This window comes from Carassius gibelio, chromosome B2 (assembly GCF_023724105.1).
Source record: "Carassius gibelio isolate Cgi1373 ecotype wild population from Czech Republic chromosome B2, carGib1.2-hapl.c, whole genome shotgun sequence".
In the NCBI taxonomy this organism is placed as follows: Eukaryota; Metazoa; Chordata; class Actinopteri; order Cypriniformes; family Cyprinidae; genus Carassius; species Carassius gibelio.
Window position 1 is genome coordinate 14,898,411 of NC_068397.1, and position 14,274 is coordinate 14,912,684.

A 14,274-nucleotide genomic window follows, 5' to 3' on the forward strand; every position below is an offset into this window, starting at 1 on the left:
CCTGTCACTTTAAGAAGTTATCTCGATAGGTGTATAAAAGACACCTGTCCACACAATCTTTATCTTCCATTCCAACCTCTCCCACTACCATGGGTAAGACCAAAGAGCTGTCAAAGGATTTCAGAGACAAGAGTGTAGGTCTGCACAAGGCTGAAATGGGCTACAAGTCCATCAGCAAGAAGCTTGGTGAGGAGGAGACAACTTTTGGTGCTATTATTCGGAAATGAAAGAAAAAAAAAAAACCTCTACGCACACCTTGGCAATATAGTTGCCATTTGTTGGTAAATTTTTCAGTTTACTTGCCAGACTACTATTTTACACATACACACACACACACACACACACACACATATGATTCCAATCAGCTTATATTTGTAAAATGGCACAGCTTCTTAAATCTTAGCTTCTTAATCAGTCAGTCAAGCATTATATTATGGTATTAAGCACTATTTAATGATATAACTTTAGTGATTAGAACTCAAACTTGGTAATCATGTATGACTGGTGGTTATACTTAAGTTATTGTTGGTCATTCAGGGTTTCTAAAAAAAATTAAAAAAAAGTAATAGATCATATTAATTATTATTAAAAGATAATCCTACTACTAATTCTACTACCATACTAACAATATACAATGCACTATGGATTGATGAGCTGCTGGGTTCATGAATATTATTCACGTTGTCTGCGTTCAGTCGAACTGATTTGCTGAAATCAAAACAGGGACGGTAATAGATCAGCGCCAGCCAATGAAATTGCCGTTTGCGCATTAGCTCCGCCTACTACCAGAGAAACCGGCATACCTTCTGCTTGTTCTAAAAAGCTGAATATTTCTAAAATAACTCCATTATTTTTACAGGAAAATACAACAAAGAATATAGTTTACATGTAGCGTGTCGATTCATCGTGGTAAGACTCTCGCTCTCTCTCATGGCATGTGTGAAAAAACATCGCTATCAGCAAAGCAACTGTGAATTGTGCGCCTTCACACAGAGTTTAAAGTTCGGCAAATACAGGTGCGCTGTGCGTCCAGTGAGATGAACTGAAAAAGTACAGATCACTTAATGGAGAGCAAAACTCTGAAGTGCTCAGTCAGTGTTCAGCAAGTACAAATATATCTGTGCTAATCTTAACCTCGAACACACACACTGGCGAGTAAAATCTAAGAATTTATTAGCCAATGGCTAAAGATAGACATCATTTAGTCACCCAAAGTAAAACTTAGTTGCATATGCAAGTGATTTACTCACAATGTACTGTAGAGGGTTGCAAAATAACCATCAATTGGCCTTTATCTGGAGCTCTGGGGAATATCCTGCCTCATGGGGTAAGAATGATCATGAGAAAGGTGAGGGATCAGCCCCGAACTACACGGGAACAGCTTGTTAATGATCTTTTTGGCAATTGTGACCAAAGTCACCAAGCAAACCATTGGTAACACAGTACGCCGCAATGGACTGAAATCCTGCAGTGCCTGCAAGGTCCCCCTGCTCAAGAAGGTATGTACAGGTCCATTTAATGTTTGCCAATTAAAAGCCGTGTTGCAGGATTAATTTTCTAATGAATGTGTGCAATTTGCTTGTTGGTAATAAACATTTAAACTGTAATCCATTGTATTTTATGTCGTTGGGTATCACAAAACGGAATATGATCTTTCAAGCTGTTTAATGCCACTCAGCTGGTGTTGAATGCATCAGTCCAAAAGAAGTTAAATAAAAAGCACCCATCCATAAAAAAAAAGAAAAATATCCATATTCAAAAAGTAAGGATCACTTAATGTAGCTTGCGCCAATAGTTGTACATGTCAGCAGCTCCGGGAGGATGACGTATGAGGTCAGTGTTGCACATGTTGCGATGTGTCAAGTGAAACCGTTTGTTTACAGGATGAAAGGAAGCAAAGTTTCCTTACTTTAGCAAAGGAAAACAAGTCCCTCTTGGCTTATGTCAAAATCCTCAAACATTTTTCTTTTCAAATTCTCTTTAGTGAATTAGTGACCATAGTTTTATTTTGATCTCTCCGCTGCAAACTCATACATCATCCGCCCGGAACTGCTTTACAACAGTTTACAACAGCAAGTGCAAGCTATATTTAAGTGATCATTATGTTTTGAATATGGACATTTTCTTACAGAAACACATTGATTTGCTATAGGAGGACTTTGTTCTCCCACTGGAGCCCCGTGAAACACTTTTTTTTAATGGATGGGTGCTTTTTATTCAACTTCTTTTGGACTTCGTCTGAAAGAAGAAAGTCATATACACCTAGGATGCCGTGGAGGATTTAGAAAGGATTTGTAAAGTGATAAAAGTGAAAAGCGAAAGTCATGACATTTGCCAAGTATGGTAACCCATACTCGGAATTGGTGCTCTGCATTTAACCCATCCGAGTGCACACACATCAGTGAGTAGGGAACACACACACTATGAACACACACCCGGAGTAGTGGGCAGCTATTTGCTCGAGTGTCCGGGGAGTAATTGCAATACAACAGCCCCTCGCGGATGACTGCCACGCACAAACAAAAACCAAAACACAAAATAAAACTCAGGCCTGGTCCTCTCTTATCCTTCACTGTTGTTGCTCCTCTTTTGTATCATTCCAATCTCCTCCATGGGACTCGAGACCGGTGAGTGGAGCAGGTGTTGCTCATTTCCCAATCACTCCACCGGCCTCGCTCCGTTCCCACGGCTCTCAGCCTTGTTTTTTAATGGAGTCTCTTATGCTCATCAAGGATGCAATTATTTGATCCAAAATACAGAAAAAAACAGTAATATTGTGAAACAATTTCTAATATTGGTTTCCTATTTTAATATACCTAATGGTTAGAGATTCATATCCTGGGCCAGCAGAAATTGTAGGTGGGGGAAGTGAATGTACAGCGCTCTTCCACCCTCAGTACCCATGGCTGATGTGCCTTGACCAAGGCACCGAACCCCAACTGCTCCCCGGGCTCCGCGGTATAAATGGCTGCCCATTGGTCTGGATGTGTGTTCACTGCTGTGTTTGTGCACTTTGGATGGGTTAAATGCAGAGCACGAATTCTGAGTATGGGTTACCATACTTGGCTGTATGTCATGTCACTTTCACTTACCGTATTTTCCGGACTATAAGTCACACTTTTTTTCATAGTTTGGCTGGTCCTGCGACTTATAGTCAGGTGCGACTTATTTATCAAAATTAATTTGACATGAACCGAGAGAAATGAACCAAGAGAAAACATTACCGTCTCCAGCCGCGAGAGGGCCCTCTGGCGGCTGTAGATGGTAATGTTTTCTCTTGGTTCTTAGTTCTAAATAAATGCGACTTATAGTCCAGTGCGACTTATGTATGTTTTTTTCCTCATCATGACGTATTTTTGGACCTTTTGACCCTTTTTCGTTGGGATTGCATCATCCTTAAGAAATAAACGATACGCAAATCCGGCGTCAAACTGGGCCTTGTGAACAAGCATCTTCGAAATGCAGGGAAAAAACAAAAACACTTGCACAACTCCGTTGATGCTCTGTAAAAAATAAACTCCATCCACTGGTCCCTTAATGCTGTTTTTTTTTTTTGGTAATCTGTGCAGGGTTGTCTTGCCCTGGCAACCAAAAACACACTTCTTTTGTGACTTTTCGCGACGCTCTCGCTCTGATCAGTGAAATGTCTGTGCTGCTCAGCCTCGCTATACGGGAGCGCGCGCTCTTCCGGCAGAAGTGCGCCAGGACCCATATAAGGAAATTCTGCTCCATCTAACGTCATACAGAGCCATACTCGAAAAAAACTTTCCGAAACTTGTGACAAACCGGAAGGAGTATTTTGGGAACAAAAATACTCCTTCAAATGTACAACTTAATTTTTGAAACTTTGTCCATGTTTAGCATGGGAATCCAACTCTTTAACGGTGTAAAAAAACTCAGTATGCATGAAATAGCATTTCACCCCCCCTTTAAAATGGCTCATTCGAATTCTGCCGATGGCATTCAGAATATGTGTGTTACCCAAATAAAATTGACAAACAGTAAGTCTTTGAGAAGGGGTTTATCAAGCTAAGTGGTGCATTAGAAAAGGGGCTCATCTCCTGTACCCAAAATGCATCACAAAGTGCTTTAAAAAGCTGTAAACTAATTCCACATTGCACAAGGTGCAAACAACCTTACGCCTGTTTCGTACATACTCTGTCTGCAGTGCGTATGCATTGCATATTTTTTTTACGCACCCATGTTAATGGATTCCAGTTGCATTCCAGGAGCGGTGCGTCTGCAGCAGTGCAGAGATTGTTTACGTACAGAGTAGCGGACTGCAAACACGTCCTGTGTGAAAGCACATCGAGTCCGTGCTGCACCACATACATAACACACACGGACTGCATACGCACTGCAGACGGATTATGTGTGAAACAGGCGTGAGCAGGGCCGTAGCTGGGGTCAGCGGGGACCCGGTGAAGGTTGTACCAGTGGGCCCTGTTTGATATTGTTTAATTTGTATGTTCGTTTATTTTTATTTATTCGTGCTATTTACACAATGTTTAAGTTTTTTTCAAGTTTGTAGATGTCAAGGTACAGAAACCAAATAATTAAATGTAAAATAGCACTGGATAGTCTTCAAAGTAAAAATTAAATATACAATCAAACTTACATTTATTCAGACACCTTCAACAATTCTCACATTATTACAGTTTTTCTATATATATTATAAATTATATCTGGTGTCTGAATAATTTTTGGTTTGACTATTAAAACTACAAAGTAATTCAGTCAAGAGCAGTGAGTGATTTTCCCACCACTAATATATATACACACACAGTCATGGCCAAAAATATTGGCACCCTTGGTAAATATGATCAAAGAAGGCTGTGAAAATTCATCTGCATTGTTAATCCTAAAAAAAAAAAAATCCTTTAATTGGATAATAAGAATATAAAATGGGGGTTAATATCTTTATGAAATGAATATTCTCTTTATGAATATTCCCATTCATATTCACAATTCTGAGCATTCCAGCATGATTATAAACATGAAATTATCCAGCCATGGCTTCTTGTTTCTCAGAAATATAAAGAGGAGGGAAAACAAAGTCCAAATTCCCTTAATCATCCATCAAAATGAGAAAAACCAAAGAATATTTTTCTGATGTGCAGCAACAGATAATTGAGCTTCACAAATTGGTGAAGCGGCTTTAAGAAAAGAGCTAGAGCGGTGACAATTCCCATTTCCACCATCAGGGCAATAATTAAGAGTTTCCAACCAACAGAAAATGTTACAAAACTGCCTGGAAGAGGACGTGTATCTATATTGTCCTAATGCACGGTGAGAAAGAGAGTTTGATTAGCTAAAGACTCTCCAACGGTCACAGCTGGAGAATTGCAGAAAATTGTTGAGTCTCTGGTTAAGAAAACTTGAATAAAAATTGTCAAACATAACCTACATCATCACATGTTGTTTGGGAGGGTTACAAGAAAAACTCCTAGCTCATTCAAAAACAAACTAAAGCATATTCAGTTATCAGACACGACTGGAAATTCAAATAGGACCGGCTTCTATGATCAGATGAAACTAAAAAATGAGCTTTTTAGCAGTAAACACTCAAGATGGGTTTGGTGAAAACAGGGATAAAAAGTACACCATATGTACAATAAAATATAATGCTGTATTTTTGATGTTGTGGGCCTATATTTCTGCTGGAGGTCTGGGACATCTTTTTCAGATACATGGCATCATGGATTCTATCAAATACCAACAGATAAAAAAAACTCTAAGTGACTGACTCTGTTAGAAATCTTATAATGGGCCATGTTTGGATTTTCCAACTTTACAATAATCCAAACACAAACCTCAAAAACAACACCAAAATGGGTCACTGAGCTCAAAACCAAGCTTCTGCTATAGCCATTCCAGTTCTCTAACCTGAACCCTACAGAAAATGAGAGGAGTGAACTGAAGAAGGAGAAGCATCAACATGGAGCTGGGAATGTAAAGGGTCTTGAGTGATTCTGGATGAAGGAATGGTCTATGATCTCTTGTCAGGTGTTCTCTAACATCATGAGGCATTATAGGAGAAAATTTTGACCTGTTAAACTGGCAAATGGAGGTTTCAAAAAGTATTGAATAAAAGGGTGCTATTAATTGTGGCCAATGTGTATTGGAGAAAAACATTTATTTCAGAATGATATTTCCCCCCATTTTAAATTCTCATTATCCAATGAAATTATACATTTTTGTGATTTTTTAAAAATGAAACACCAAAAGAATTAACAATGCAGATAAATTTTCACAGCCTTCTTTGATCACATTTACCAAGGGTGCCAATATTTTTGGCCATGACAGTATATATATACACACATACATGATCTCTGCAATGTAACTATAGTACCTTTGTTTGTGGTCGAGGCTCATAATGAATCTGGCATCCTTGGCGAGCACAGAAGCAGACTGTTGAACTCCTTTTCTTGTGGAGCAAAACTGTTAAATTCAGACAAATGTATAACATTTATTTATTAATTTTTTTCAAAATACACACCCAACACATCTGCATTCACAAAGATTCACTTACCACAAGGGTTGGTTTTTGATCAGAGTAGGTTTGAATAACGTTGGCCATTTTGTAGTTGAGAGAAAGATCAAACTTGAATTCATTCTGATTATTTCCACAGGGGAACCCGAGCACCACTTTCCTCAGTTTCACAGGCCTGTGAGTCTCATCCATCTCCAAACAAGTGGCAGGCCCAGACTCATCCGAAAGCCATTCAGATACCTTTAAAATGGTAAAGAAAATAAGGAATAATCTTAATTAACCTGAAAAAATATTCATCTCTTTGGTACTTCCTCAAACAACTTACATCCTGGATGTTTGGGATGGTAGCTGAGACAGCCACAAATCGTGTTGATGCTTTTGATTTTGGATTTACAGCCAGTTGATACGAGTGCATGGTTTTCATTCTGCTGACCACAACTTCAAGAGTTGCTCCACGGGTTTTGTCTTTGACTACGTGTATCTAGAGAGGGTATGTAGACAAAAATATCATTCATTCATGAAACACTGTCATCTGTTATCAAATACTAAATCAGAAATAAATCAGACCTCATCAATGAGGAAGAGACTAACAGATGGCGATAAACGGTTATCCTTCCACCTCCTTGTCATGCTGTCCCATTTTTCCTTTCAAAGGGAAAAAACTTTAAAAGACTTAAAAGGACTTGTTGGAAATATGTTTTATGATTCTACCTTATGTAGCAACTTACAGGAGTTGTAAAAATCAGATGAGCATCTTGGATTTCAAAAATGTCATCAATCTCTGTGTCTCCAGTTAACTCCTTGCAGTTTAGTCCAAGGGGTCCAAACTTCTGTTTCCAGTTTTCAAAACGCTGACTGCAAAGAGCTTTAATTGGTGCCACTAAACCCAAAAAATGTCAAACAGTATTGTTATGAATTAGTGAATGAAAAGTCTCAAATAAAAAATGCTTAGTTATTAAGCTCAAATAATAATAGCTAGAATTGTAACTCACTGTACACAGCTCTGACATTGTGCCAGTCGTCTGAAGCCTCAATCAGTAGTTGAACAATGGCCAGCTCAAAGAGCACAGTCTTCCCAGAGCCCGTTGGAGCACAGGCAACAAAATTTTTATTGGTGTACAGAACCTGAAATAGAGCAATAATTTGCTGCACAATGTGTTTTTTGAACTTTACATTTAATAGATATAAATGCTAAAGATTTACATCATCCAGTGCTTGGGACTGCACATAGTTGAAGTAAGGAAATTCTTTAAACACACTTCTGAATTTAGCAGCTTACACATATATCAAGGAAAACAATGAATGTGATAATGCATCATTCACAGTCCAAAGGCATGAATGTACATTGAACAATTTAAGGAATAATTTAAAGTCCCCTTGGATTCCGAGTTTTCCGTTCTAAGACTAAAACAGGATTTGGGTAGGATGTTTTGTACAATATAATTTTCTATATTCCCAGAAGTGAATCTTTCTATTTTTTTTATGTGAATGTTGCCCAAAAGTGAATTTTGTCAGTGTTTAGAATACAATAGCATATGCTATAGATTAGTTAAACACTAGTAAACCACAAAGCCACAAAACTCTGATTTCATGAGGTCTTTAATTATATTAAAATGTATTTCTTAATGAAAAAGGATACGAATTTCAGAGACTGGACGTAGTGCTCCTTTTCCAGATGACCCTTGAAAAACAATATCAATATTAAAATGACAATATTCAGATTAACACTAATTTTGTTCTCTATGTATGGAAATTGTTACAGTTTTTGCACATGCTCTAATAACTATGCTAGGAACACACTGCATGATTTTCAATGTTGCTGTTCATTTCACACCACACGATTGTCTGGGGTACCATTTATCTGCTGTTGAGTGCACACTACAAAACAAATCATCGACGTGGGTCAGACATCATATTGAGGGTAAGATGGGTTTCAAAGTACAAGTTTTGAAAATTAAACCCTTATAAACTATGAAAATGCAAACCTGAGAAAACATTGATGTCATGCACAAATGTATTATGTGTATATATTAGAAATGTGTATGTGCACAGGAAAAGTGACATTGTCAGCTAATGGCCTGGCATGCATAACACAGTGCTTTTAATCCTTTTGCAGATCTGTGTGAAAGGGAATCTTGACAACACTGTCATCTGTATGAGAAACTTTTGTGTTTTTAGTATCTAATGGGCATCAGTGACGAATCTGCGCTTCTCTAAGATTGAGTCTTTGACAACACACAGTACACAATACGTGACAGTCACTCACATGCACGAGCACCAATTTGCAATTGACTTTGTGCATCTGAATGAAATCATGCAGTGTGTACCCGGCATTAAAAAGTACAGAGATTAAACTTTTTAACAGGTAGTATAGCTGGTTAAATTTGTTACAACTTTAACTCACTCTATATTTTGACATTCAAGTTAAGTAATAGTGCTACAATGATATATTACCTTCAAGTTCTGCAGGTTTGAAACCAAAATGGACATTATGGTTTGTTTTTGAAGGTATCTCACATGTTTTTTCTGTTTGGCCAAAGTCAGTAAAAGGACTACAGGTAGCAACAGCATGTGTAGTCTGTGGACCTATGTTTGTCATGGCAACCTGACCAAGGAAACCCATGTCATTTGTTGTCGACATCATCTGATTTGGGATACTGTCTTTATCATTCCCTGAGATCCTTCTCGTGGGAGCTCTGAACAACCTAGGTTTACAGTAAAAACCAGTCTGTTTACCCACTTATTGTTCTACTGCCAATATCTATTTCAAACACAAAGAATTGCTTGTTACATCAGCAAATTTTGTTAACTCAATCAAGATTGAGTAACCATACCGAGTCTTGAAGGGAGGAGCACTGGCAGTAGGTGAAGGCCCTGCTTCCACAAAACCCATCTGGTCGACAGCTTGATGTCTTTCTCTAGAAGGTTCATGGGTCCACAAAACCGATTCCTCCAGCTCATGTGATTTCACAGTCTGCCACTGGACACTTGCGATGGGATTGTGAATAGGTTTTTGTGCAGGAGGCAGAAATTTCTTTGATCTCTGAGAACAACCTTCATAAATGAGAAATAAAATAAAAAGTAACACTCTTCCAGTAAATTCATGCAATATATACCTGTAGAAATAAATGTACACACACTGCAATTTTAGGTTGCATTTTATATTTTAAAAGTGTCATATGATGCTTTTTTAAAGATCATTATTTTGTGTATTTGGTGTAACAGAATATGTTGACATGCTTTCATTTTCAAAAACACATTATTTTTCATATACTGTACATTATTATATGTCCTCTATGCCCTGCCTCTCTCAAACGAGTCATTTTCTACAAAGTCCCTACTTCCGACAAGCGCAGTCTGCTCCGATTGGTCAACTGACCCAGTGCATTGTGATTGGCCGAACACCGCAAGCACTTGTCGGAAATGTAATGCCTCTTTCCATAATGGTGAGCTTCATCTTTCAAAATAAATGTAAAGACAGTTAATAATGTCCTTAGTTTTACCATTAGTTCAAGCCCGAAAGGAGTACAGAGCGGCGTGACAGACACAGTGATGAAGCTTGTACATGTTAGCAGTACACAAGCCACAGATGGTTAAGACACCTGACTCCACTGTCTGACCATCTCTCTCTCTCTCTCTCTCTCTCTCTCTCTCTCTCTCTCTCTCTCTCTCTACGCCAGATTGTCATAGCAAAGACAGAATTATCTCCTCTCCTAGGTTTACGAAACGGTCATCCATAAAATGCATTGCTGTTCTGTTCTTCTTTGAATCTTAAAGATTCCTAAATGCATCTACTTTAAGAAGGCAAAATGAAGTGCTTTTGCTTTCTCCTAGATACACACAGCATCTCCCTGACATGGCTGCTTCAACACTAACTGCAGTTACTGAAACATGGCTTTTCTTTGTGTGAACATTTGGGCGGCATTACGCAAATATTTCCACATAGTGATGTAGACATATGGGGGCGTGTTTGAATGAGCCGTTTTAGGGGGGCATGGCAGAGTCTTAACCTTCATAAATAATAATAATTCATTACATTTATATAGCGCTTTTCTAGGCACTCAAAGCACTTACATAGTCAGGGGCTATCTCATCATTGTACAGAGTACATAATTCTTCTGCTCACCAAGCCTGCATTTATTTGATCCAAAGTACCGGTACAGCAAAAACAGTTAATTTTTTACTATATAAAATAACTGCTTTATTTAAAAATGTAGTTTATTCCTGAGATCAAAACTGAATTTTCACATCATTACTCCATTACTTCAGTGTCACATGATCCAGAAATCATTCTAATATGCTAATTTGGTGATTATCAATTATCAGAGTTGAATTTTTTTTTTTCAAGATTCTTTGATGAATTTAAAGATTAGCATTTATCTGAAATAAAAAAAACTTTTGTAACATTATACACTATTCCATTCAAAAGCTTTGAGTCAGTATGATTTCTTTCTTTCTTTTTTTTTTTGGAAGTAAATGATATACATGCAAGGATGCTAAATAAAAGGATCAAAATTGGATTGATCAAAAGTGATGATTAAGACATTTCTAATGTTACAATTTCTATTTCAGATAAATCCTGTTCTTCTGAACTTTCTATTCATCAAAGAAACCTGAAAATATAATCTGCTCAGCTGTTCAACAAAATAAATTATTTTTGAACAGCAAATCAGAATATAAGAATGATTTCTGAAGGATTATGTGACTCAAGTAATGATGCTAAAAATATAGCTTTGAAATCACAGGAATAAATTAAATTTGAAAATATTTCCATATTTTCTTATATTTCTCAAATATTTTCTTGCTGTATTTTGGATCAAATAAATGCAGGCTTGGTGAGCAGAAGATAATTAAAAAAAAAAACATTAAAAATATACTGTTCAAAAACGTTAGACCGGTAGTGTATATTAGGCTATAGTTTGAAGTTAGATATTAATATTAATTAGGAGAGTCTGAGACAATTATTTGACAGTGATTTCACATTTATTGTTTGTATGAAGGCTTAATAAAAAATAAAATAAAAACATTAACATGAACATTAACTTATTTGTGCTGGGATTTTTTTTCTAAAATATTATATGGTTTTAAATAAGCTGTCATAGACTTGGCAAATTCATTTTTCATAAGTTTGTATGCACAGACATCTGTTGTGGACATTCTTGGCCGTTTTTACGAGGCTTATTTAATAGTGTTAGAATTATATTCTACTGACCGAAATTAAGAAATATATAATGATATAAATTTGGGGCATATCGTCCAGCCCTACTGGAAGAGGATGTGTATATATATTGTCTTAATGCAAAGAAAGGTAGTTGCCAAAACTCTCCATGGAGAACACCTGGAGAACTGTGGAAAATAGTTGAGTCTTGGGGTCAGAAAGCTTAATAATAAAATATCAAACAGCACCTATATCACCCCAAGCTGTTTGGGAGAGTTTCAAGAAAATACTAACTCCAGCATAATCAGTTTCCAGAAACTACTGGAATTTCAAATGGGACTTGGTGTTATGGTCAGATGACAATAAAAAATTTGATTTTTAGCAGCAGAAACTCAAGATTGGTTTGGTGCCCACCGCCCACCAGGGATGAAAAGTACCATACAGTGAATGAAACATACAGTACTTCTATATCTTTAATGTTTTGGATAAAGAATGTTCTGTCCTAGCCTGTTCTTCCCTGACCTGAACCTTATAGAAAATGAGTGGGGTGAACTGAAGAGGAGAAGCACCAACATGAAGCTGGGAATCTAAAAGGTCTGGAGTGTCTGAAGGAATGGTCTGACCTCTTGTCTGACCTCTGACCTCACATATTCTCCAAACTCATCAGGCATTATATAAGTGAAGATTCAGAGCTGTTATCTTGACAAAAAGTATTGAATAAATAAGTATTTTTAATAAAAGACCAATATGATTAACAATGCAAATTTACTTTCACATGTTTCTTTGCTCATATTTACAAAGGATAAATATGGAATAAGGATTACCAACACAACAGTATGTATGTGTGTGTGTTTGTGAATATACAACCTAAATGTACAGTTTTAGGTTGTGTGATATTTTATATATGTATAAAATATATATATATATATATATACATATACATATATATATGATTTTAGGTTTATTTTTAAAATTCTTTTTTTTATTAAATATTTAAATAGATTGATAGATAGATAGATAGATAGATAGATAGATAGATAGATAGATTAGGGTGACCAGATGTCCATGTTTGCAGGGAACAGTCCCAGTTTTTGGTGTCCTGTCTCCGACTGGAGTTCTCAAAAACCACTGTATCAACTATGATATTAATGTATGGAACCCACAACAATAAATAAATAAAAATAAAAAAAAACATTGTCCCTGTTTCAGTGATTTCAGTGATATTTTGACCTCTGAACTAGGAAATGTCCCCGATTTTCATTTCATAAATCTGTTTACTGATAGATAGACAGATAGATAGATAGATAGATACACTTATTATAAAAATAAAACTTTTCAAACTATCAATCCTGATGTTGATAAAAAATGGATATGATATGCTGAAACTACCCAAACCTCTAATCTTATTTTATCTTAAATCCAAACAGGACTCACTAAGTGAGAAAAGGTGTGCTGCCTCTCCCTGGATGTCTTGAGTTGCAGGTATTTGTGATAATGAGGGTGGAGCATCAAACGTCCAGGAGCCCTGTCCCTGACATAATGGTTTCCTAAACAGGGTCATAAGAATAACCAGTTTCTCGATTTATTCAGTCTTAGATAACTGACATAATGTTTAAAGGCCTACTCACACTTTATGAATTACTGGCCCGTCATAAAACAGGTTATCCTCTGACGAAACGCCTTCTTCTGAGTCTAACATCGTGTGGTTGTCACTGACATCCTAAAAAAAACAACTGTGATATAGAACATTGAAATATTAAGCTGTTATTAGGCATTGCAACATATTGAAGTAACGCAAGTTCACTGTAGTACTGTGAACCACCGAGTGTAGCTTGTAGCCACTGGCTATCGTTTCTCTGAGGTAAACTAATTAGCTGAACACGTAAAGCAAGCGGTGGACTGTCTGTTAGTAACGTTACACTCTGTTTGGCAAAAGTAGAAAAGCGATTATTAACCTTCTTAAAATAGTCCATATACGTACGTTTTAACAAACTAATTTGTTAGTAATGTATCTGGCGCTCTCGTGAAGGCGGCAAGTGAGCCCGCGAGCTGTGATAGGTGTGAATCGCGCGCAAGGTCACGCGATCATCTTCACAAAATTAAATACTGGCATTTTATTATAGAAAAAATATAATATCTGCTGAAATGCTCATTACATTACATTTCACGGATTTAAAGAGAAGAAAGCCACAATATTGATACTGAATTCATAAATACAACGCATTTACATTCTTTAGTATGATATAACGTTAGCTGTCTGACTAGACGTATTTTTCTGAAAAAACACCTTTGATGGAATTTGTTGTGTTTCTCCAGTTCAGACTTGATGTATAAATGCATTCATTACTTAACACAAACGTTGGGCTGTGATATACCGGGCTATGAGTGTAATTTTGTTTTTAATAATTGGTTGAGAGAGCCATTGCCATTATTTCTGCTTATCCTCTTCTGTTCACTTTACCGTCAGTATTTCTACTTGCCACCTATCGAATTTGGAATAGTCCACTTTTTGTTTGGGGGGCATTATTTACAGGACTCATACAAATAATACATTTTCTCCCGATTAAATGTATCTAACATGTTTATGTTTTGTAAGATTATATCACACATAAGTGGTTGCCAG

General features: G+C 36.8%; 1 protein-coding gene across 1 annotated transcript in view; it reads right to left on the reverse strand.

The window, feature by feature from the left end:
• Positions 1 to 13,714, reverse strand: part of hfm1 (helicase for meiosis 1) — a 29,255-nt gene extending 15,541 nt beyond the window's left edge. The window contains exons 1-13 of the mRNA XM_052547692.1: positions 13,633 to 13,714; positions 13,280 to 13,384; positions 13,086 to 13,198; positions 9,328 to 9,547; positions 8,948 to 9,198; positions 8,133 to 8,174; positions 7,697 to 7,767; positions 7,486 to 7,618; positions 7,222 to 7,373; positions 7,061 to 7,138; positions 6,819 to 6,974; positions 6,533 to 6,733; positions 6,353 to 6,441 (exon numbers count right to left, since the gene is read on the reverse strand). Of these exons, the coding sequence (XP_052403652.1) occupies positions 6,353 to 6,441; positions 6,533 to 6,733; positions 6,819 to 6,974; positions 7,061 to 7,138; positions 7,222 to 7,373; positions 7,486 to 7,618; positions 7,697 to 7,767; positions 8,133 to 8,174; positions 8,948 to 9,198; positions 9,328 to 9,547; positions 13,086 to 13,198; positions 13,280 to 13,350 (1,577 nt within the window). The 5' untranslated portion in view covers positions 13,351 to 13,384; positions 13,633 to 13,714. The remainder of the gene's footprint in view (positions 1 to 6,352; positions 6,442 to 6,532; positions 6,734 to 6,818; positions 6,975 to 7,060; positions 7,139 to 7,221; positions 7,374 to 7,485; positions 7,619 to 7,696; positions 7,768 to 8,132; positions 8,175 to 8,947; positions 9,199 to 9,327; positions 9,548 to 13,085; positions 13,199 to 13,279; positions 13,385 to 13,632) is intronic.
• Positions 13,715 to 14,274: the final 560 nt, after the last annotated feature.